The sequence below is a fragment of the Lynx rufus genome, unplaced genomic scaffold (genome assembly GCF_022079265.1).
Source record: "Lynx rufus isolate CCGP_SWC_20201006 ecotype Redwood Valley unplaced genomic scaffold, mLynRuf1.p SCAF_28, whole genome shotgun sequence".
Lineage (NCBI taxonomy): Eukaryota > Metazoa > Chordata > Mammalia > Carnivora > Felidae > Lynx > Lynx rufus.
Genome location: NW_025814843.1, coordinates 9,414,813 through 9,436,473, shown reverse-complemented (window position 1 = coordinate 9,436,473; position 21,661 = coordinate 9,414,813). Strand labels below are relative to the sequence as shown.

At 51.3% G+C, this 21,661-nt stretch overlaps 1 protein-coding gene across 6 annotated transcripts in view; it reads right to left on the bottom strand.

Annotated features, from left to right (window-relative positions):
- Nucleotides 1-21,661, bottom strand: part of PIK3R5 (phosphoinositide-3-kinase regulatory subunit 5) — a 71,267-nt gene that overhangs the window by 10,362 nt on the left and 39,244 nt on the right. For 3 of the 6 annotated variants that reach the window (XM_047089635.1, XM_047089633.1, XM_047089634.1), the window contains exons 2-6: nt 13,843-13,958; nt 11,984-12,084; nt 9,660-9,814; nt 8,669-8,807; nt 730-799 (exon numbers count right to left, since the gene is read on the bottom strand). In XM_047089635.1, the coding sequence (XP_046945591.1) occupies nt 730-799; nt 8,669-8,807; nt 9,660-9,814; nt 11,984-12,084; nt 13,843-13,955 (578 nt within the window). In that variant the 5' untranslated portion in view covers nt 13,956-13,958. The remainder of the gene's footprint in view (nt 1-729; nt 800-8,668; nt 8,808-9,659; nt 9,815-11,983; nt 12,085-13,842; nt 13,959-21,661) is intronic. The other 3 variants (XM_047089636.1, XM_047089639.1, XM_047089637.1) reach the window with 1 other exon arrangement.

The following is a 21,661-nucleotide window of genomic DNA, read 5'->3' as shown; positions in this document are numbered from 1 at the left end:
TAAATAAATAAATAAATAAATAAATAAATAAAATGCATTTTTTTTTTATGGTAGGTCCTAGTCAAAATGGTTTGGAAAATGCTATGCTATTTATTAATTTTTTCAAAAGTGTATTTATTTTGAGAGAGAGAGAGACAGAGACAGAATTCCAAGCAGGCTCCGTGCTGTCAGTGCAGAGCCCGACGCGGGGCTCGAACTCTTGGAACCGTGAGATCATGACCTGAGCCGAGATCAAGAGTCAGACACTTTACCGACTGAGCCACCCAGGCGCCCCGGAAAATGCTATTTTAGTAACAGGCGGAAATACATCGTAGAAAGCTCGTGGGCTTTTGAGTAGGACCGAGGTTTAAATCCTGGCTCAGACACTCAGTAGCTGTGTGACCTTCGGGAAGTCACTTGGCCTCTCTGACCTCCAGTTTCCCCATCTGAAAACGGGGGGGTAGAGCGAGGTTATCCTTGCCCTGTACCTGGCATGATCGATGCGGGTGGTTTTTAATGTTTGTTTCGTTTTTAAGTCTCAGAGCCGTTTAGCAATCTGAGGAAAGCCTCTCAGCCCAGAGAAACAAACCTATGTACCAAACGTCACCAGCTATCACAAGGGGTTCCTGGTCCTCTTGAAGGCTCTGTTGGTGGCTGGGGATTTGGGGGTGCAGTGATGGAGAGAAAGCCAGATGCATGGGGGGGGTGGCATGGGTATGGGAATGTGGGACCCCCCTCGAGAGCACTCACACGGTAGAACTGCGGTGACTCCTGATGGACAGGCCCTGCTCGGCCCTCACCAGCCGCTGGTAGGAGATTCCTGTTGCCAAAACAAACGAGAGTCAGTAGGTTTATCGTGCCTTGCTGTGACCACACACTGGCCAAGGAGGTCGGGGGCCTGGGGACGAGACTCAGGCCCCGTGCAGATCCGCTCCTCTGAGACGGTGGGCACAGGGTCCGAGGCTGCGAGGCGGCCGGCCTGCTGTCACCTAGGAGCTCTCTGGCCATCTGGAGGCACGGGGGCCCTCCCAAGGGTGTGCGGGCCCCCCAGCTGGGTCTCCAATGGCCCTCCGCGCCCCTGCCTGGCTTCCCACGGGCTCTTAGGACAGCTGGGTCTCCCTGACCCTGTCCCTCCCAGGCTGGGTCCTGTCCCTGCCCCTGGCCACAACACCCCCACCCCCAAGCCTTTCTCTCCAGCCTCATCTGCCTCGTCAGCCCAAAGTCTCTCCTTTTCTCCTGCGACCTGACCCAGGTCCGCGGCTGGAAAACAGAGCCTTGACAGTAAGGATTCGGTTGTGTATCCACCACGGTAAGGTTAAACAACACTGGCCCTCCTCACCGACAAGGGCACCAGAAGCAGGGGCTGGGATTCAGGGGGGCAGGCAGCCTCAAGGGGGCCCCTGTCAGGGGGCAAGGCCCCTCTGCGACTGGGTGTGGGCCGGGAGGAGGAAGGCAATCCCCCTGGATAGGTGCAAAGCCAAGACCGGGGTCAGAGACAGCTGTAAACAGAAAGGCCACGATTTTTGTGTCATCAATGGTGGAAAATTACTAGTCATGCTATTCTAATTTAGGACCTAAGTGTTTTGATTTGGGGCCTTTTGTTTGATGTTTCTCTTAGGTAACTGTCACATGTTCAGAGGTTGAAGTTATGCTTATTTTGATGGGAAAGTCCCTGAAACTGGCTACCGCCATCGGGACCTGGGACACCATCTGGTGGCCACTTGGGTGACTGACAGAGGCCAGCTCCCCTCCTGGCCCCCTGCAGGCCCCCCAGTGAAATGCTGTAGTGGAGACATCACTCACCCCCCGACAGTCCCCCCCGCACCAGACCTCAGAACACACAGCCAAGTGAGGTCTCTTGACCCTTCCGTACACATTCCTTTTGCTATGGAAGAAAGCTCAAAGGCCTTGCCTGCACACAAGGAGCCCCTGAGCAAGCCCCACCTGGTTTCACGGAGTCACTGGGACTCAGGTCCTTGGTTCGTTCTATAGAGAGTCTGGAGGAACCCACGGAGATGCCTGCGGGATGGCCTCCAGCTCTGCAGGGCCACCAGGCCTGGGGGGAGTGAGGCGTGGTGACCCTGCTGCCCCAGCCGGTGGTCCCCGCCCCCCGACAGGCCCAGTCCGGCTCCACCGGGCCACTCTTACTAGTGGGTCACACATGGCGGGGACCTGTTCGCATCTCCCCAACACCCTTCCCTCTTCTTCACCAAAGGGCACAGGTTGATAGATCACATTTTTTGACCTCCCTTGCAGGTGTTGGGTGGGGGCTTCTGGAAGACCCCATTTTGCAACCTCCCTTTCCTCATTTCTGTTAACTGGAATGGGGACATGATGGCCACAGCTCCTGCGGTCATTAGACCAAGAAGTGACACCGAGGGCAATGTTTCCTGCTAAGGATGGTGAAACAGAAAAAAGAAACGATTCTGGAATGTTCAGCCCTGTGCCAACCCTGGGCTGCCTTCCACTGGGATTTTATTTTTTTTTAAATGTAAGAAAAAAAAAATAAACCCCTTTGAGTTGCCACAACTATTATTCTGGGGTTTCTGTTTTGGGCAACCAGCTTACTTCTAACTCATCACACCCTGTGGTTTCTGGAACAGCTGCTCCCTCCTTTCCCAACATCTCTCCCCCGTGACTCTGTGATACAAGAAGTCTATCTTTGGCCATGATGTTGTCTTTCGGTTCCAGGATCCTATCCAGAGTCCCACACTGCCTGTAGCCTAGCCTCCTCTACCCTGTAATGGTTCCTCAGTTTCTCCTGGGACACCTGTGCATTTGGGGTGAGATGTTCTGTGACTAAAACCCCCACCCGCTAGTCAACGATGTTTGACTTTGCTTCAAGGAATCTATGCCTTTTATTCCATCATCAGAGACTTAAAAAAAGTATGAAATATAAATGTCTATGATCACTAAGATCCCAAGGGAGACTTACTGCCACTGAAGAATATTCAGAATTCACCTGCTACCAGTTGATGGGCAGAGGTGATCGAGCCCAGGTTTGTACCTGCTTTGATAGAAGGTCAAAGGCAGCAGGAGAAATGGCCCAGGGAGGAAAGTGCTTACAGAACGGTGGCGGGGATGGGGCGCCTGGGTGGCGCAGTCGGTTAAGCGTCCGACTTCAGCCAGGTCACGATCTCGCGGTCCGGGAGTTCGAGCCCCGCGTCAGGCTCTGGGCTGATGGCTCAGAGCCTGGAGCCTGTTTCCGATTCTGTGTCTCCCTCTCTCTCTGCCCCTCCCCCGTTCATGCTCTGTCTCTCTCTGTCCCAAAAATAAATAAACGTTGAAAAAAAAAAATTAAAAAAAAAAAATAAAAAAAAAAGAAATAGCTCTGTGCAGATGTGAGAATACATTGCTGGCATCGAAGGATATGGTTTTGGGAATCAAACAGACATAGCTTCAAGGGAGTAGAGCTCTTGTCAGCTACCTGAGCGTAGGCAATGTCTGGAGTTCAGGTTCATCCTCTGGAAGGTGGGAATAATAGTAAATATCCAGGTGGGGGCGGGGGGGGGAGGTTCCTGAGGACAGATGAGACCAACCCAACCATCGCCATCATCATCATCACCATCGACAATGATGGTCCTACTTTTTTTTAGTGTTGATTTATTTTGAGAGAGAGAGAGAATGTTCTTGAGCAGGGGAGGGGCGGAGAGAGAGGGGGAGAGAGAGAGAATTGCAAGCAGGCTCCGAGCTGTCTGTGCAGAGCCCGACACGGGGCTTGATCCCACGACCTGTGAGATCATGACCTGAGCCAAAACCAAGAATCAGACGCTGAACCGACTGAGCCTGAGCCGCCCGGGCGCCCCACGATCCTACTTTTGACCGGGAGGCTCAGACAGCTCCCGTCACCTGTCCGAGGAAACCAGCTAGTAAGTGACAAAGCGTAGGTCATACCACAGCCCGCCCACGTTCCTCCTTCCCTCACACCCGACTTTACAGCAAGAAACATGAAACTTCTGAGTCTCCGTTTTCTCAGGTCTGACGTGGGAATAGTACTACTCTTCCCTGCACCCCCTAGGGCTGTGATCGGGGGAGGGGAGGTGCAGCCACCGAGGTCTGTGGGCTTTGAAAGCCGCACAGTGACTCACACATACGATGCCCCCTGTCGCCCCTCGGGATTACAGATACATTCTTTGCAGGCGAGCGGTGTGGTCTACACAGCTAGCGGGGGCTTGGAGTAAATATTTGACAAACATGTGGGCTGAATCCAAGGGGCTGCAGTGGGCAGGACCCGGTGGCACTGACGTGAGGTTTCCTGCCACCCCCAGAGTGGAGGCAGCCAGGCCACCCTATTGGGGTGGAGTCAGGAAGAAGGGGGAGGCCCGAAGGCTTGATAACCTGCCCACTTCCTCCACCACCCAGCCACATCAAAGCAGGATCGGCTGTTTCACTCATCGCCATGGCAACTGGCTCCATACGGCTCCTTGGGTGAAGGGCCCATGGTCCCCTGTCATCTTCGCCCCGTAACCTGATCAGGACCTGTCTCTCAAGGTACCGCTGCCCTATCCTTACTGCCCCCAGCAACGTGAGATCCACGGAGGCCAGCATTCACCTTCAAATTGCTCTAAGGGAGGAGGCATTATTATACTCCCATTTTACAGATGAGGTTAAAAAAAAAAAAAGAAAAAAGCTCCTGTAAATTAAAGAAATGTCTTGCCAAAGGCCTCACAGCTCCAGGATGTGAGGCCACAGTGGCCTCAGACCAAGTACTGGTGACTCTGCTGAGTGGTTCAGCCTCAGCTTCTCCCGTGGCCTCCCCTCCAGCCTCCGCCCCACTGCCTCCCTCGGCTGGGGGCGGTGGGGGGGGGTGGACGGCGGGTGGGGGCACTCAGGAATCAGGCCACGATAGTCCCACGGGCCGACACGGAAATCTCACTAAAGCACTTTCTAAGAAGCCCAGTGAAGGGTCATGCAGAGAAGGGTCATTTAGCTTCATTTACTCTTCGCTACTGATGAATCAGGCAGGGCTCAGGTTCTGGAAACGAGAGGCGAACCCGGGGACGTCAGATGAGGGAACTGGCTTTTGTTCGGTAGAAAAGAGAACCCCGCAGGGTATGGCGTTATCCTCCTCTATCACCTCAACTAATTTCGTATCTAATTTTGCAAACCTATTCTCGCTTCTATGAGGAACTTGTCTTCAAAACTTTACCTATCTGTCTATCTATCTATCATCTATTTTATTTATTTATTTATTTATTTATTTATTTATTTATTTATTTATTTATGGGAGGCAGAGAGTCAGAGAGAGAGCAGGGCGGATAGCACGGGGCCTGACGCGGGGCTCGAACTCACAAACTGTGAATCAGGACCTGAGCCAAAATCAAGAGTTGGATGCTCCGCCGACTGAGCCACCCAGGCGCCCCCTGTGAGCAACTCCCTCAATCAAGGGTCTCATACCCTCCTTTAAACCAGTTCTGCCATCTTGCTGGTTCCCTCAGTAACGAGCGCAATGTGTCTTCCACGAAGGCTTACCATACATTTGCGCAAGTTAGGTTTTGTTTTTGTTTTGTTTTGTTTTTTAACTTGAAAACGACTCTCTGCCGTGAGAAAGAGTTCTTGATTTCCTATTTCGGTTCTGCTTTCCCCGGAAGGGGACAAGTTGTGAGCCCAGGCGGCCTGGCATAAACTGCCTCTCCAGGCATCTGCCTTCTCTGCCATCACCAGGACATCGGAGGCGTCACACGGTCCCCGGGCACTGTTGAGGGCAAGGTGCTCAGCAGTGAGTGACTGGGGTTCCCAGGGTCCTCTTGCTTGGAGTCCAAGAACCCTCATTCCATCTCTTCCTCCAGTTCCTCCTCTGCCTGGCTCTCGTCCCCTAGGCGTAGAACCCCGCCGTCCCCAGCATCCGGCCTTCACCCTTCCCAGCCAGCCCTCCACGCCACCTCTGCTCGCTGGGCTGCCCAGAACACAGTCTCTGCTCAGCGGCGTCCCCAAAACATCTCAAGGCATAGCGTGCATTCAGGGGAGAAGAGTCAGCCGGTTCTACCTGAAACTGGGAAGCGGTCTGGTCTTCCAGCGTGCAAGTGACACAGCCCTCCATCTCCCTTATCCATTTCAAAGTAAGAGTCACTTAGATCTTTGATTAGCGACTGAAGGCCCTGCCAAGGTGTTTGCATTTTAAATCCTTTCTGTCTAAATTAGAGAAGGGAAGAAAAGCTCAACATTCTTGTTGAAGGAATTCTGGCCGTGGGCAAGACCCCCAGAAGCAATACAGATCTGTTGGTCTGGGGGAGCTGTTGGAAAGAAGGGAATGAAAGAGAATGACCCTAAACTGGCTTGTTCACTTAGGGTGCCTTGGAAAGTCAGATTGGCAAGCTGTCTATTCCTCGTGTGCCTGACTACCTTTCCTCCTACAGCACCTTCTCCTTGAGGCCTCCCTGATTTCTTCGTTCCTCCACCCAAGCCTCTGGCATACGGCAAGGTCCCAGGAACAGGTGGGCTTTGGCATTGGCCAAGCCTAACCAGTGCCTGCTCCAAGTCTTGGTAACCACGGACAGCTGACTGGTTGGGCAGGGAGGTCAGGTGATTGGCTGGCAGGAGACAGACAAGCTGATTGGTTGGGAGAAGACCGCCCAGCTGATTGGCTGGGAGGAGAGCGATACACTGATTGGTTAAGAAGACAGATAAGCTGATTGGTTGGGGGAGGACAGCTCTGCTACTTGATTAGGAGGAGACAAATCACATGATTCCAGAAAGAAGTCAGGAGTCCCTCCAAAGGAATTTACACTCAAAGCTGCAGTCCTGAGCTTTCTAGGGTCCACGGATTGCTGGGGAATAAGACGCAGTACTCTTGTCCTGTGTGTGTTTAATGTGTAGGAAAAGAATTAAATGCTGCGAGCATTAAATAGGGCCTGATGCATTTTCTCTTAAAAGAAAAGAAAAAAAACAAAAATGGGATTATAACATACAGTTTGCGGGGGGCCAGCATTTTTACTCAACAAGTTACTCAACATCTTTTGCCCTGGGTAACTCTGTATCTACGTCTTTAGTGGCTGAATAGCTACATAAAAGCTTTGAATTTTATGCTCTCAAATCTGTCAGCCTTTTCTAATTTTTTTCCTTGGGGGCTGGCATGTTTGGTATCTATTCACTCTAGGTGGTTCATGTAACCTAGTTTTCTTCTATGATATTCATGGTTTTGTTTTCCACACTTCAACCTCTCATCTACCTGGAACTGATTTTATGTTTGAAATAGAATTATTACATTTTTTTGAGATAGAATTATAACTCATTTTTAATAATAATATTTATTAAATGACTGATGTTATTCATCACTGGTTTCAGGATGCCGCTTTGTCATAGAACAAATCTTTCTATATTTAGCCTGTTTCTAGCCATTCTACGTTGTTCCGTTAACTTATCTATTCTTATACCAATAGCGCACTATTTTAATAATTTAAGCCTTATAGTTTTAGTTGTAACAGACCTAGTAAAGGAAATACTCCATTCTTATACTGTTAAGAATACATAAATACATGATAAATGCATGAATAAATGCTACCAGAGAGCATTTATTCTCTCAGATAGATTTTACTTTGTTAAATCTTAAAAGATATTGTTGGTATTTCTTTTAATCACTGTTACATTTATTTCCACGACACCTGCTGTTACTACAATGTTGATTCAATCTGGCAACATGTCTCTTAAATTACTTATCCTTCAGTTAAGTTTGTTTCTCTATGTAGGTTACTCACATCTCTCTTCTTTTGTATTTTTAGTTGCTATTATAAATTGCTTTCTTTTTTTCCCCCTCAACTATGTTTTCTTAGTGGTTAATGACATTATACGGAAAAGCTCTTAGCTACCTGTTTACTAGTTCGGACAGTTCTTTAGGTGATTCTCTTGGCCTTGACAGATAAGCAATTGTTTGATCTCTGCATAATTAAATTATCTTCCCGAAAGAGGAAGTAGTCTTTATTTTTGCCTTTTTGCATAGGCAAAAATACTTGTAAGCACAAAGATAAAGGTTATCGACTTAAATGGAAATGCCTCTAGTATTTCGCTGCGGGCTGTTACCTTATTAAGAACACTCCCGTGTATTACTAGTTTCCATGTATTAGAGGGGTTTTAAATATTAGGAACGCATGTCAAATTCTATCGAACGTTTTAGGGGCATCTATTGAGATGTTTATGTGACGTCAGTGTTTTGAGCGACTGCTGTTGATGAATTACTTTATCAGGCCACCTCACAGTAAATCTTACCAATTAGGTTTTCTCTTGCTCTGTAACCGTTTTCTAGGACCTCGTTTTCATGTCTATTATAGCACTTGCAATTTTGCGAGGATTCCTACTTACTTCTCAGACCCCACAGGTGAAAACTTAGCACGAGGCCCTTGTCCACACCTGTCAGGGCACCCATCAACCTGCCTGTTTCTGTCACCCCCCACTTCCCTGGCCAGAACCCAATCTATGCACACATCATTTCCCTATTTGATCCTGAGGCAAAGAGAACAAGCAAGGGCCTGTCGTCAGTATTGTGGGGGCTTCTCTGTCTGGCCCGGGCAGTCTCAGAGACCCTTTGGCAAAGCAGAGCACAGGCAAAGACCACGTAGTGGGGTCTCCTGGCCTTGAACCCCTAAGGATTCCTCCTTGAGTTACCTCCTGTGTTCACTGCTCTCAGCCATCCGATGCTGTGTGCACCAGGAAGGGGAGATCCCGGCCCTGTGCACCTGCCCCCCTCAACACTCACCTGGGGCCTTGAGTTCAGCATCAATGAAGGTGAGCAGCTCCTGGCAGATACTGCAGTAGGGAACAGGCCAGGTCAGGAAGCGGTGGTAGGTTCTGGCTGCTTTCAGAAGGAGATCTGAATCTGGCGGGAAGTGTGGTGTCTGGGATGGAAAGGGAGAGGCAAGCAGAGACGTCTGGGTAAGAGAGAGCTCACCGATATTCTAGAACATACCCTGCTCCTTTCTGATACGTTCCGCAGAAGGCACACTGCTCCTGGCAGCAGTGTGTCCAAGGACGAGGGCAGAAAGAACTGGAAGTTACCCACAGGGCGTGACTTACAGATGGTAAAGATGGCACCCAGAGGCACCTCTACTGTAAGGGCCATGACTTTACCACACGTAACATCTAATGCACGAGAGCGCCCCTCTGAAAAGCTGTCACCTTGGGGGTCATCCTAAATGGTGCCATTGCCGCAACTCATCTGGGGTAATGGTCTTCGATGCCTGAACTACCTTTCTTTCAATACTCTCGTTGAGGCAAACGTTTATGCTTTGCATGGATTGGTTCCATGTATGTACGGTCATCTGATGATGCCACCGGTCTGGTGAATACGGGATGATCACACCGGGGGACACGGACTCCTGGGGTACAGAATAAGGTGGACCCAAGATCTCTCAGCAGGATCTGTTTCCTGGCTCGTGAACAGGCTGTCGACAGCAGTCCCCTCCACGGGAGCCTGGATACACCAGGCGCCATGGCATCCGCACAGACTTATGGAGGCCTTTCAAGATGGCCGCTCTGATGCCATCAGAGGCTTTGTATATTTAGCCTGTTTCTAGCCATTCAGGGAGTTATGGGGGCTGCTCTGATGCCAGAGGGTTGACACCCATTTCAAGGGCGTGGCTTGACAGATACCCTAAGTTGTCTCCGGAGGTGTGAGGGCTCTGTCCCCATGGAGACCGTCCCTCCCTGTCCCCTCTCACTTCCCCAAGCTAGTCCGCCCCGGAACTTACGCAGAGAACAGTGGAGTAGAAAAGCAGAGCCAGGGGGGCGAGAAGGTCATAGGTGCCCTTCTCCTGGACCTGTGGACGGGACAGGAAGGCAGCGTGAGGCTCATCACAGGTGCAGGACAGAGCAGCGCTTTCTTTTTCTGCACTTTCTTTTTTTTCTTACGTGAAAGGCAACGTAACCACAAGGAAACAATGGGGGAAATACAACTTAAAAAAAACCAAACACTCACAATATCCCCCCTCCAAATGAACGCAACCACAGCTAACGTGACAATGCTTATCCTAACACCATTTTTCTCTTTGTACTTGGAAATCATAGCGTGTGTGTTTTTACTCCTAATGTTTTTACCCTATAATGTTATAAATGAATTTGTTCTGCTGCATCATCTCTAAGACCACCTTTCCCCCACCCCTGGTGCTCCTGGTTACACATTTCCTTTTCATTTGTGTGGTAAATCTTCTTTCAAATTTGTTGTGTGTCTTCCTTGTATAGATTTTCTTCTGATGTGCTGATATTAGAAATGTTTATTTGTCTTTTATGGATTTTTGCTTTTGTGTGCAAACACCATGTAAAATTCGTATTTCCTTCCTTTTTTGAAGCTTCATTTTCTTTTTTTTTATTTATTTATTTATTTTTTTTTAAATTTTTTTTTTTTCAAATTTTATTTATTTTTGGGACAGAGAGAGACAGAGCATGAACGGGGGAGGGGCAGAGAGAGAGGGAGACACGGAATCGGAAACAGGCTCCAGGCTCTGAGCCATCAGCCCAGAGCCCGACGCGGGGCTCGAACTCCCGGACCGCGAGATCGTGACCTGGCTGAAGTCGGACGCTTAACCAACTGCGCCACCCAGGCGCCCCTGAAGCTTCATTTTCTTAAATTTAAATCTTCAATCCACTTAGAATTCTGTATGCTGTATGGAATGTGCTAGGAATCTCACTCTGTATTTTTCCAAATGTTTGGTAAATGTTCGCTAAATCATCTAATAAACCTTACTGATGCAATTTTTTTGTATATTAAAATCTGTTTATACCTTTGGATAATATCCATCTTTTTATTACCTGTAATAATATTCCTTCTGATAGATCTCCATAATTTATTATTTTGGACACATGACATTATTTTCTTGCTACCCTAAATACTTTTGCAGTGAAAAACTTGGTGCGCGTTACTTTTTCTGTAATTTGGATTATTTATCTAGGTTAGGGTTCAGGAAGTGGAGTCGATGGATCAAAGACTATAAACCTCTTTCTGACCTCTGAAACGTGTTGCCAAGTTGCTTTCCGAAAGGACTGTGCCAGTTATAATACCCTGCGTGTATGAAAGTACGAGTCTCACTATAGCCTTCCCCACACTGCTTATTACAATTTTTGACCACACTACAGACCCATGTGGTTTAGAATTCTTTGGTCCAAATGGTAAAGGTCTCGGCCCCTTCCGGAACTCGTGGGGGTTGAAGATGCAGAGAGGACCCCACCACCGTGCTGTGCCTGGTGGCCTCAGCAGGCTCAAACAGAATTCTCCTTCTCTTGGCCCCGAACAGACCAGGTGCCTGGTACACCTGCTGCTGGGCCCCTTCTACAAGACCCTCCCCTCTTGTCACGCGGTAGTTGATATTTGGGCTTATAAGTTAAACACTCCAAGTGGCTTAGGCTCTTCTGAGTTGGTGTGCTCGTGGATCAGGGTATAACGGTACCCGGTAAACGATGGTGCCAGAATTGGAACCTTGAGTGTCTTGGTAAGCCAAGACTTCCCAAGGGACAGCTTGAGAAAGTCACGTTTTCCAACACAGTTACATATTTAAAACAAAAATGAAAAAAAAAAAATTAAGCACAGAATTCTTTATAAAAGAGCCAGAATCCTCTTTAGGGACTCACAATTATTCTGGAACCCCAGCCCAGCCGAGCCCTTAAACACACTGCTGTTCTAAGTCATCAAAGCCTATTTCTTACGGACCGGCCGTGAGACAAGGTCTCAGTTTCCCTTTCTAGTCAGTTTTCTCCTCTGGGTCTGTTTTTACGGATCTTTTCGAGGAAAGGAATTCGGGAGAGCTTCCTCTCTCCTTTCTAGTCAACGCTTGGACTTACAAGCCATGTCTGTCTTAAGAAGCAGCTTAATTAAACTCAGATCCGTGGCTCACGAGTCCTCGTCTTCCTGGTGAAAGGACCACAGCCCTTCCTAGAAGCCTTCAACTCACAAGCACCACTGGAACAGAAAGCCCAGGGGCTCCCAGCGCCTTTGCCAAGCCCCTTGGTGGGCCAGGCACCCCAGAACTGACACTCCGTGGGGACCTTTCCCTTGACTCTTCAGTCGCAGGCCGGCCCTCACCTCTCGAGTCTTCTGCAAGATCTGCTCCAGGAGGATAAGGAAGTGGCCCGGATCTCTGCTGACCAGCTCCTGCAGGCTCCAGCAGTTGAGACACAGCCCGGCTGGAAAGGCAGAGGGAGAGGCAGGTGTTCAGCTTCCGTCTGGAGAGAAGTGGGAATCCCTAGGGGCACCCCTGGGGTATTCCTTTCTAAAGAGTCTGAGAAAGCTCTGAATCAACAGTCAACTCTCTCCTTCCTCATCAAGACACAATGACAAGCTTTTTATTCCTGCAGATAATGGCTCAAGAGACAGAGATGGGCTGGGATCCCCCTTAGGGGCCATGAGTCTGCACCCCTTGCCTCTGGAGAGCTACGGTTCTTCCACCAACCCGGCTCCCCTGGCTTCCTATAGGGGGTGCCGGAGCACGCGAGGTGCAGGGAAGGAGGGCAGAGGCAGAGGGCGCTGGAAGAATAAGGGGAGGAGCCACAGCAAGCTCCGCCCCAGGAAGCAAGACCAAGGCTACCACAGCCCTGGGACTTCCCAGGACCGCCTGGCCGCGGAGCCGAGGAAGGCGGAAGCTACATCCATCTACCTTTTGAAAGCTACAGTGAGCACTTGGTCATTCTGTAACTTCCCCAGACTTTTGCACTCTGTCAGGCTCTGTTTCCCCGCACTCGGCCAGGGTAAACCCCTAGAGATTAAAGGCGCTGTCCTAGAGGCCTGTGTGTGCACGCGCACACGGGCGCATGCGTGCAGTGGAGCGGAGAGGAGTAAGGGTGGAAACGGATCGACCACGAATTTCACGGAGCCCAAGCTCCGGGAGCCTTTCATGTGCAGGGGCTCCTTCTAAGGTCGGGGAGGCGCAAATGGTGCTTTCGTGCGGACATCGGTTCTCACAAAATTTGCAAAAGTCAGGTCTTTTTTGTGTTCTTTTCCTTAATGATGTCGTCCCCCCACCTCAATTCTATACGCTTAGGCTTCGTCAACACCTAGGTAGGAAGTGAACAGGGAGCAAACTGCCATCTACTGACCACCTAGTGTGGCCAATAGGATGCTAGGTTCTCACGTGATCTCCACTGAGTCTCCTATCCTCCCTTCAGGAAGAGGTTCCCGTGGTTGCTATTTCACGGACAAGGCAGGTGGAGTTGTGAGAGGTTCAGTGACTGGGGTGAGGTTATAGCAGCCAGTGAGAGGCAGTTTTAATACAGATCTGTTGAATTCCAAAGACAGAGGAAAGCCTCTCAAAGGCGGTGGCATTAGAGCTGAGACCTGGGTGAGAAGGAGCCAGCTACGGGCAGTTCTGAGGGAAGAGTTCCAGGCAGCAGGTGCAAAGGTCCTGAGGGAGGGAGGAACCAGGTATGTTCAAGGAGCAGTGGATATCTATCTCATGGCGTAGTTAGCGAGGCAAGTGAGATACGAGACGTGCAAAATCTTAGAAGCATGAGAAATTATTACAGGCAGGCCCCGGTCTTCAGAGATACAATTGCCCCAGCCTGTATCTGGAAAGATCTAGAAACCAAGGAAACCATTCCGGGAAGAGCTATCTACGAAAGCCTAGCTGCTCTGTTGGAGTCAGTAGTTGTATTTCTAAGCAGGTTTGATAGCTTCTTCAAGGTTGTACTTCGGCACATGGGAAGAAAGCAAGATACGGTCCCGGGAGAAGGAATATGTTACAGGAGCACAGACAAACTGCCATATACCGAGGGCCTACTCTCCATCGGGTGCTGTGCCGAGCACCAGCCCACGGGAGGTCCAGCCCACGGGAGGTCCAGGGGCTCGGAACCACAACCTGCCGGCTTCTGTGAGCTGCCCAGTGCTCGCCATAGCCCCTGAGGCTTTCTCGGGCCCCGCGGACCCCACCCCTGCTCCCCCAGACCTACCTGACCAGGAGGTAGAGCAGCGGCTGAGGCTGAGGCCATGCAGGCAGCGCTCCAGGGCATGCTGGATACGGTCCTCCGTGCACGTCGTGGCCCCTGGCTGCATCCTGAGTCATCGCCTGCATGGGGGGGGGGGGGGAGTGGGAGGGACAGACACCGGTCAGTCTGGAGAGCCCCAGGCTTAGGGAGCAAATGGCCCAGCAGAGCAGACGGCAGCCCACAGGCACTCCCAGCCCGGCCCGATCAGCCCTGCTGTGGCCCCAATGCCAAGGGCGCAGTGTGGAGGCAGAGAGCCTACAGCTGTTGGAGCCCAACGGCACAGAGATGCAGGCTGCCGGGGCGGGGAGCTGAGACGGGGGCCCGCCTGGCCCACCGGGCAGTGGCGAGCATCCCCACGAGTGCCCGGGAACAGCCAGACCCCAGCGGGCAGGGGGACTCCTTGAGAAAACTCAGAATCTTAAACCCACCGAGGAGGGGCTTTAAGAAAAGGTTGATTAGCAACAGGTGGGGAGCCGTGAGAGGCGCCAAACGCTGAGAGCCTCAGCGGGGCCAGCGCGGCGTCTTGGCTAACGTGTGGGGGCTCCTGGGGCCCCGGGAAGCCACGGCAGGTGGTTTAGCACGGTGAATAAACCCGGTTTCTGGCAGCAACAGACTCGGACTCAGAGCATGACTCTGCTGTTTAGCAGCGCACTTTAGGCAGACTTTTGTTACCTTTTCCCAACCTCAGTTTACTTCTCTGTAAAATGGGGATAACACGGCACTGACCCTGTAGGGCTGTCGGGAAGAATGCCACGGTGGATGTGCCAAGGAAGCTTTCGAGACACGAAGGCTATCCCGCTCTAGCCCTGGCCACACTCACACTCTCCCGTGTTCACCCCTCTCAGGGCGGACCCCGTGGCTGGCCCGTCAGGCCAGGTCCTGGAGGGAAGCCGAGGAAGCAGAGGTCCGGCTCTGTGGAACTGGGGACGGACCAGGAAACCACAGGCAGAAGCACAGAGCTCAGAGCCGAGCCATGCAAACGAGATGCAAAACTGTGAAGTCCTAACGCGGACCCGGCTGCATGACCGGAACACTAGGTGCGTGGAGGCCCCGCGTAGGCAAATAATCCCCCTACTGCCCCAGCCTGGGAGGAACCACACGCCGGCCGAAGGGAACACAGTCCCTTTGTGAGGTGTCCAGCGTCACCTCACCTCAGTGAGGTCCCCGGTGGGCCACGCACCATGGGGCTGTCTCCCTCTCTCTGCCCCTCCCCCGTTCATGCTCTGTCTCTCTCTGTCTCAAAAATAAGCAAACGTTAAAAAATAAAAATTAAAAAAAAACCCAAAACAAGGATTGGTACTGGCAGCAGGCCAAAGGGGGAGCCCACTCTGGGTCACTGGGAAGCCTCCCAGAAGGGACACTTAAACCGGATGAGGGAGCTGGGAGAGGAGTGAGGGGAAGAACATTCCGGAAAGAAGAGACAGCATCTGGGTGCAGGAAGGAGCCTGCCAAGGACAGACCCCGGAGCCGAGGGCCAGGTGCCACCACCTCCTGGCTGTTGAGGCAGCCGACCGAGTTCAGAAAAACTGCCACGGGTGATTCAGGACCATGGACACTGGGTGCTTCCGTTAGCAGCATCTGGAAGCCCAAAGTTGTCCCCGGGCCCTCCCAGGGCAACTTTCCCAGTCACCTTTGGGCCCTTTGTCTGCTGACTCCTCTACGGGTAGCCCAGGCAGCGGATCCACTGACACTGGGCCTGACCGGGCCGATTCCAGGCTGTCAGGCCCCTCCCTCGCCTCGATGTGCTGGTCCCCGGCGTGGATGTGCCTCCTGGGGACGAGTACTTGTCATACACCCTCAGCCTTCTACCTTCAGCCCCACTACAACACCCCGTCCAGCTCAGAGCTCTTCGGATTCAGAGCTAACAGAACCTGCCGCAGGAGCTGGAAAATCAGGCATCTTCCAGAGGATGACTTTGGGGGCATGGCTGGCTGGCCCACGTGTCCACAAGGGACCCTTTGCCCGAAGGATAATCTCTCCCCGTTAGCGCCAGGGTGGGTTCTTGGAGGGAGTTCAGAGGTCACCCCCCTCACGCCCTTCATTCCACAAAAGGGGAAGCTGACACCCAGAGAGGGTAAGTAAGGGGCAGCCCGGGGGGCGGGAACCAAAGCTGGAAGAACCAACGTGGACATCAACAGACCACGGCGTCAGGCGGGACTTCTGTATTCCCGAATTGTGGGGACAAAAGGTGATCCGTGACCTACCCGCTCCTGTAATAAGAGTCACGGTGAAAGGCGGGGACGGCGCCCAGCCACCACCTTGGGGGCCTTGCCGGGAGGGGTCCGTCCAGAACTAACACAGCTGCCTACCTGCCCCTGCCAACACGGGAAGACTGAGGACACGAGGGGCTTATCCAGCATCCCAGACGGCTCTCCTTTGCCGCCCGGGGCCAAGGGCAGAGGGGCGTTAAGAGAATCCCTTATTCAGACTGGATGCTTGCCAGGTGGGGATGTGCTGTTGTGTTCTCCTGTCACCCTACTCGGCCAGCGCACCTGCTCCCTGCGAGCCCCGCCAGGGCTGAGGGAAGACGTGAGCTCCTTGGGGGTGGGGATAGGGAGGTACCAGCAACAAAAGCTGGACTTCAGCTGTTTTGTTGATCCTTGACCCTGGAGGGCTCCCACCGGGATGCGGGCAACTTAGGGGTAAGAGGCTGATGGTTGGACCACCTTTGGGGGAGACCGGAGGGAGGGGGATGGAGAGATGGCTAATCTGTGGCCAGAGTAGTTAGACAACTTGCCTAAGGTCACACACACAGTTAGGAGGTGGCAAAGCCAGGATGCGAACCCAGGGAGCCTGGCCTTGACCGATAAAGTGCACCTCCCCCTCGGCAATGTCAGATGCCAGTCGCCGGAAGAAAAATAAACTCAATTCATGTTTCTACACCCAGAAGTGAAGATTCTGTGAACTGTAACACGATCTTGCTTTAAGAAACCTACATTCCCGGGGTCCCTGGGTGGCTTAGTTGGTTAAGCGTCCGACCTCGGCTCAGGTCATGATCTCGCGGTCTGCGGGTTCGAGCCCCGCGTCGGGCTCTGTGCCGACAGCTCGGAGCCTGGAGCCTGCTTCCGATTCTGTGTCTCTCTCTCTGCCCCTCCGCCCCTCCTGCACTCACATTCTCTCTCTCTCTCAAAAGTAAATAAACATTAAAAAAAAAAAAAAGAAACCTACATTTCCAGTTGCTGGGAAATCTCGAGCCCACCATGTCTGTCTACACCAGCTGCTCACCCTCTGGAGAGGGGATCAGAACTCACAGAGGCACACTGTCCCTGCCCCTGCTGAACTGGGGCCAGCGATCTCTAGCCTGGAGAAGGGCCGAACCACACCAACCGGGTTTAAAGTCCCCTCCGCCCAGCCCCTGCCGCAAGGGACGGCTGGGTTGTGTCACGAGGCAGGAATGAGTCACCCTGCCCTGTTGTGTCCCACTGTGACGATGCAAACACGAGACGTAAATGAACATTCTCGGCCAACGCTGCTTCTGCTGCACACACACCTACCCTCAGGGGTCGGCACCCCGGGTCCCGGGGCCCTCGCTGCACCCCTCCGACGCCTGCTGGCCCACGCCGCCTCCCTCCTCCAGGCCCTGACACTCCCACCTCCTGGCCTCAGTGTCCCTGGCTGTTCACTGGAGGCCATCAAGGCCTTCTCCACGGGTGAGCCAGGCGTCCCCAGAGGCATCTGGCAGATCTCCCGGTGTGCCTGTCTCCCTGGCACCCTGACGCCATCTAGGGCTTGCCCCACGCTGCTCTCAGAGGCAGGACTTGCCCGGGGCACTGGGTGCTGGGGGTCAAGGGAGGTGTGAGCTCGGCCCGGGGATCCTCCGCCGAGTTGCCCTGGGGGTTGACCCAGCACACGGTGGCTGGCCACCTGGACCTTCAGCACACTCATTTCCGTCCGATGAGTCAGCCGTCAGCCGTTTCTTCTGACTTGTCAGCAGAACCCCAGTGGCTTTGGGGTGGAGATTAAGAGGGAGGAAGGTGGTCCCCCCTCCCTCCCCAAGGACGACGCCTCTTTGTTTCAGAGACTTGGCAGGCAAGGCCTGGCTTCCCCCGGCACCTTGCTGAGAGGAGCATCTGTTGTGAAATTCCAGCTGCTGCCAGTAAAGGGAATGTCCGCTCACCCGCCGGGGGGGGGGGGGGTGGTGTTGAAACCTTCAACTACCATCTCCAAGTTCCTCTTCTGAGCCGGTAAGGATGAGTCTCTGCTGGGGACCCCGGAGAGGACAGAGAAGCCTGGAGTTGGGGGGGTGGCCTCAGAGGGCACAGAGGAAGAACTCATCTTCACATGCTGACCTGATCCGATGACGCAAGACACAGGTCATCTTCCCTCATGTGGGGGACCTAGTCAAAGGTGCTGCCTGGGTCCAACGTTCCTGGGGCAGCCCCCACACGGGGCAGGGAGGACGGCTTCTTTTCCCGGGGGATGCCTCAAACGGAGTGGAATAGCATAGGTGGAGGGCCTACGTCTCACTGGGAGACAGGCAGGCACCTCCAGGCACTGGTGGGCACCCCACACTGCTTCCCCGGTTTTCTGGAACATTCTAGGCCCATGCTTTGAAGCCTTAGTTCCACAGGTGGGAATAAGAGAGGCACCAAGGCATGTGGTCCTGCACTGACCCCGCCCACTTCGGTCCTGGGTCTCTCCTCCCTCCTTCCTTTCCTCTCGATCCCTGGGGTTTGACCTCCCTTCTCTAGCCCCACTCTCCTCCACGTGACTGTTGAAGGCAGAATCTCTTCCGTGACCTAATTTTATTTTTTTTAATTTTTTTTAATGTTTATTTATTTTTGAGACAGAGAGAGACAAAGCATGAATGGGGGAGGGTCAGAGAGAGAGGGAGATACAGAATCGGAAGCAGGCTCCAGGCTCTGAGCTGTCAGCACAGAGCCCGACGCGGGGCTCGAACTCACGGACCGTGAGATCATGACCTGAGCTGAAGTCGGACGCTCAACCGACTGAGCCACCCAGGCGCCCCATCCGTGACGTAATTTTAAAACCTCCCATCTCCAAAGCAGGAAGGATACACCTGAAACTAACAATACTGGGCTAAGAAAGGGTGAAAAGGAGAGGAGAATGAGATGGGGAGGGGGGATGAGGAAGGACAATACTTCTCTGGGGGTACTTTTAGGTACCACTTTGACTCTTAGAACCAGAGCGATAGTCCACATACGCCAAATTAAATAAATAACTCTAGTCAACTAGGATTGCAAGGGGGGGGGGCAGGTGGGGTGAAAAACACAAACAAAACAAATTAACCGGACTACATTATAAGTGAGTAACGTAACTGCATTGAAAGGGTGGGGGATGAAAGAATTAAACTGAGGAACGTTGGAAAATAGTATTTTGACTGGACGCTGCAAGGCTAAAGACAAAAAGAACTATGCACATAGTTTTCTAAGTATTCAATCTGTTTGTCGTAGGGACGTGTGTTTAAAACCCTGAGACTTCTTTTATGTGTGTGCTGTGACTAAACAAATAAGTAAATCTATCATAGATAATGAGAGCCAGCTTCTCACTATTGGAGAAAGAAGTTACAAATAAGGAAGGAGGGAAATCTAGGGTGAGTCAATCTTACTGGACCGGAGTTGGAGAAATCAGCATGAACTTGTGGTTTTTAATGTATTAACACAGAGATACATACAGAAGTGAAAAAGATGTGTGTATGTTTGCATTATTCGCATTGCAGTGCATACATACTGACATACAGGTGTCTGGGTTAGCATCCGACTCTTGGGTTTCATCTCAGGTCATGATCTCACGGTTCAGGAGATCAAGCCCCACACTGGGCTCTGTGCCGACAGCATGGAGCCTGCTTGGGATTCGCTCTCTCCCTTGCTCCCTGTCCCTCCCCCACTCTCTCTTTCTCTCTCTCTCTCTCTCTCAAAATAAATAAATAAACATTAAAAAAAGGAAAATGCATACATATATTTTCTAGCTCTGCTGAGAGAGCCAGGAAATGACATCCCAATAACAATGAGCACATCCAGTACCCAGGCCTTGGTTTCTAAATACCATTCTCCACTCAAAGGAACCAGGGCTGCTTAGAGAAATGGCCAATTCTAGGAGCAGGGCAGGAAATACACAAGATCAACCTGGCACATCTTATAGTGCCAGAATATAAGTCATTCCTTGAAAAAGGACGGGAGTGTCAGAAGGATACGGGAGCCAGCTCAAAGGAGCTTCCAACGGCCAAAGCCAGGGCAATTTGAACAACAGAATAAACAATGACAGTGTTGGATTACAATTCGTAGAATGAAATAAATACCCATGAGCGTATACTAATGTTATAAATAAGAGAATATGGAGGGGAAGGAACAGGTCCTCTTTACAAAAGAATTCCAATTAATGTGGATAGAGGGAGAGAAACGCAAAACCACCATTAGGCAAACGCCACAGTAATAACTGCCCTCAGTATGGATGCTAAAATCCGTGGATGAAAATCTGAGAGGAGACAGGATATTTGCATAGTCTCAAAGTATCTCCTCCGAGAAATTAATTGACTGCAAGAGAAAAATAATAATTTCACAGTGGAGAAACCCAGCACTGCCTTAACCTCATGGTCCAAGTTAACATTATCAATAATAAGACATATGAAGATCATGCATCCCCTGATACGATGCACTGAGAGGGACGTAGGTCACTTCTGTGGGATTCTTACCAAAAACGCATACACACAATCGAATCATGAGAAAAATACCATCCACAACCCAACTGAGAGAAATTCTGTAACATCACCGACTAGTACTCACCAGAATGTCAAGGTCATAAAAGATAAGGAAGCCAGAGGGACCGCCACAGATCGGAGGAAATTGAGGACACAAAAAAACTAGACACACTGTGAGATCCTGGAAGGGACTCTGGAATTAAAAGACGACATTGCGGGGGCGGGGGGGGGGGGATGGCTAAAATCCAAATGAGGTCCACAGTTTAGCGAACAGTATTGTACCAATGATCATTTCCAAGTTTTGGTAACTTCACCTTGTCATGTAAGTTGTTAACATTAGGGGAGGGGTGAAGGGTCTCCATGGTTCTAAGACCCTTTATGTAGTTACATAGCCTGACGGATCCTTCGAATATCCTTCCGGATGGTTATTCAATGCTTCGCTGTCCTTCACGATCTTGTTTGAAGTTGCTACTTCATGTGTAGTCGCACGTCCTAGTCATTGGTTGGTCGGCCAGCCCTCACCCCTGACTCAATGTTCCTAAGCTGGGGTGGAGAATCTCTGGGGCTCTCGGAGGACCGAAAGTCCTCAGAGAGGATGCATTTTGATGGCAATCCAGAAGTCAGTATATTTTGGACCACCTTGACGTCACCTATGAGCGAATGTTGCCTGCCTTAAAAATTTGATGCCCCGTTTGCATTTGTGTCTATCACCAATTTGGTGTCGCCTAAAAGGACAGGGCATGCCAGATGTGTTCTTGGGATCTACTAGAGCTCGAGGGTTGAACCCAATGAGTTGATGGAAAATGTTTGGTAAGAGGAGAAAAGTTTACATGATCTGAAGAGAAACCAGAAGATAAATTAATGGAAAATATTTAGAGAAGTGCCTGGCACATAATAAGTGTTCAGCAACGGCTATCTATTAGCTATCAGCATGCTTCCCTCACACAGACAATTCTATGGCCCAATTCCAGACGGGGTTGAGATTGGGCCAAGAAACGAAACACCCCCTGGATGACTCTGATGCATGGTCGGGCTTGGAAAGGAACGTTTTCTGGTTTTCAAAGTCACACACATTCTAGACTATGTGACTAGGAAAGCATCCTGGAGATGAGGTGGTGCAACCTT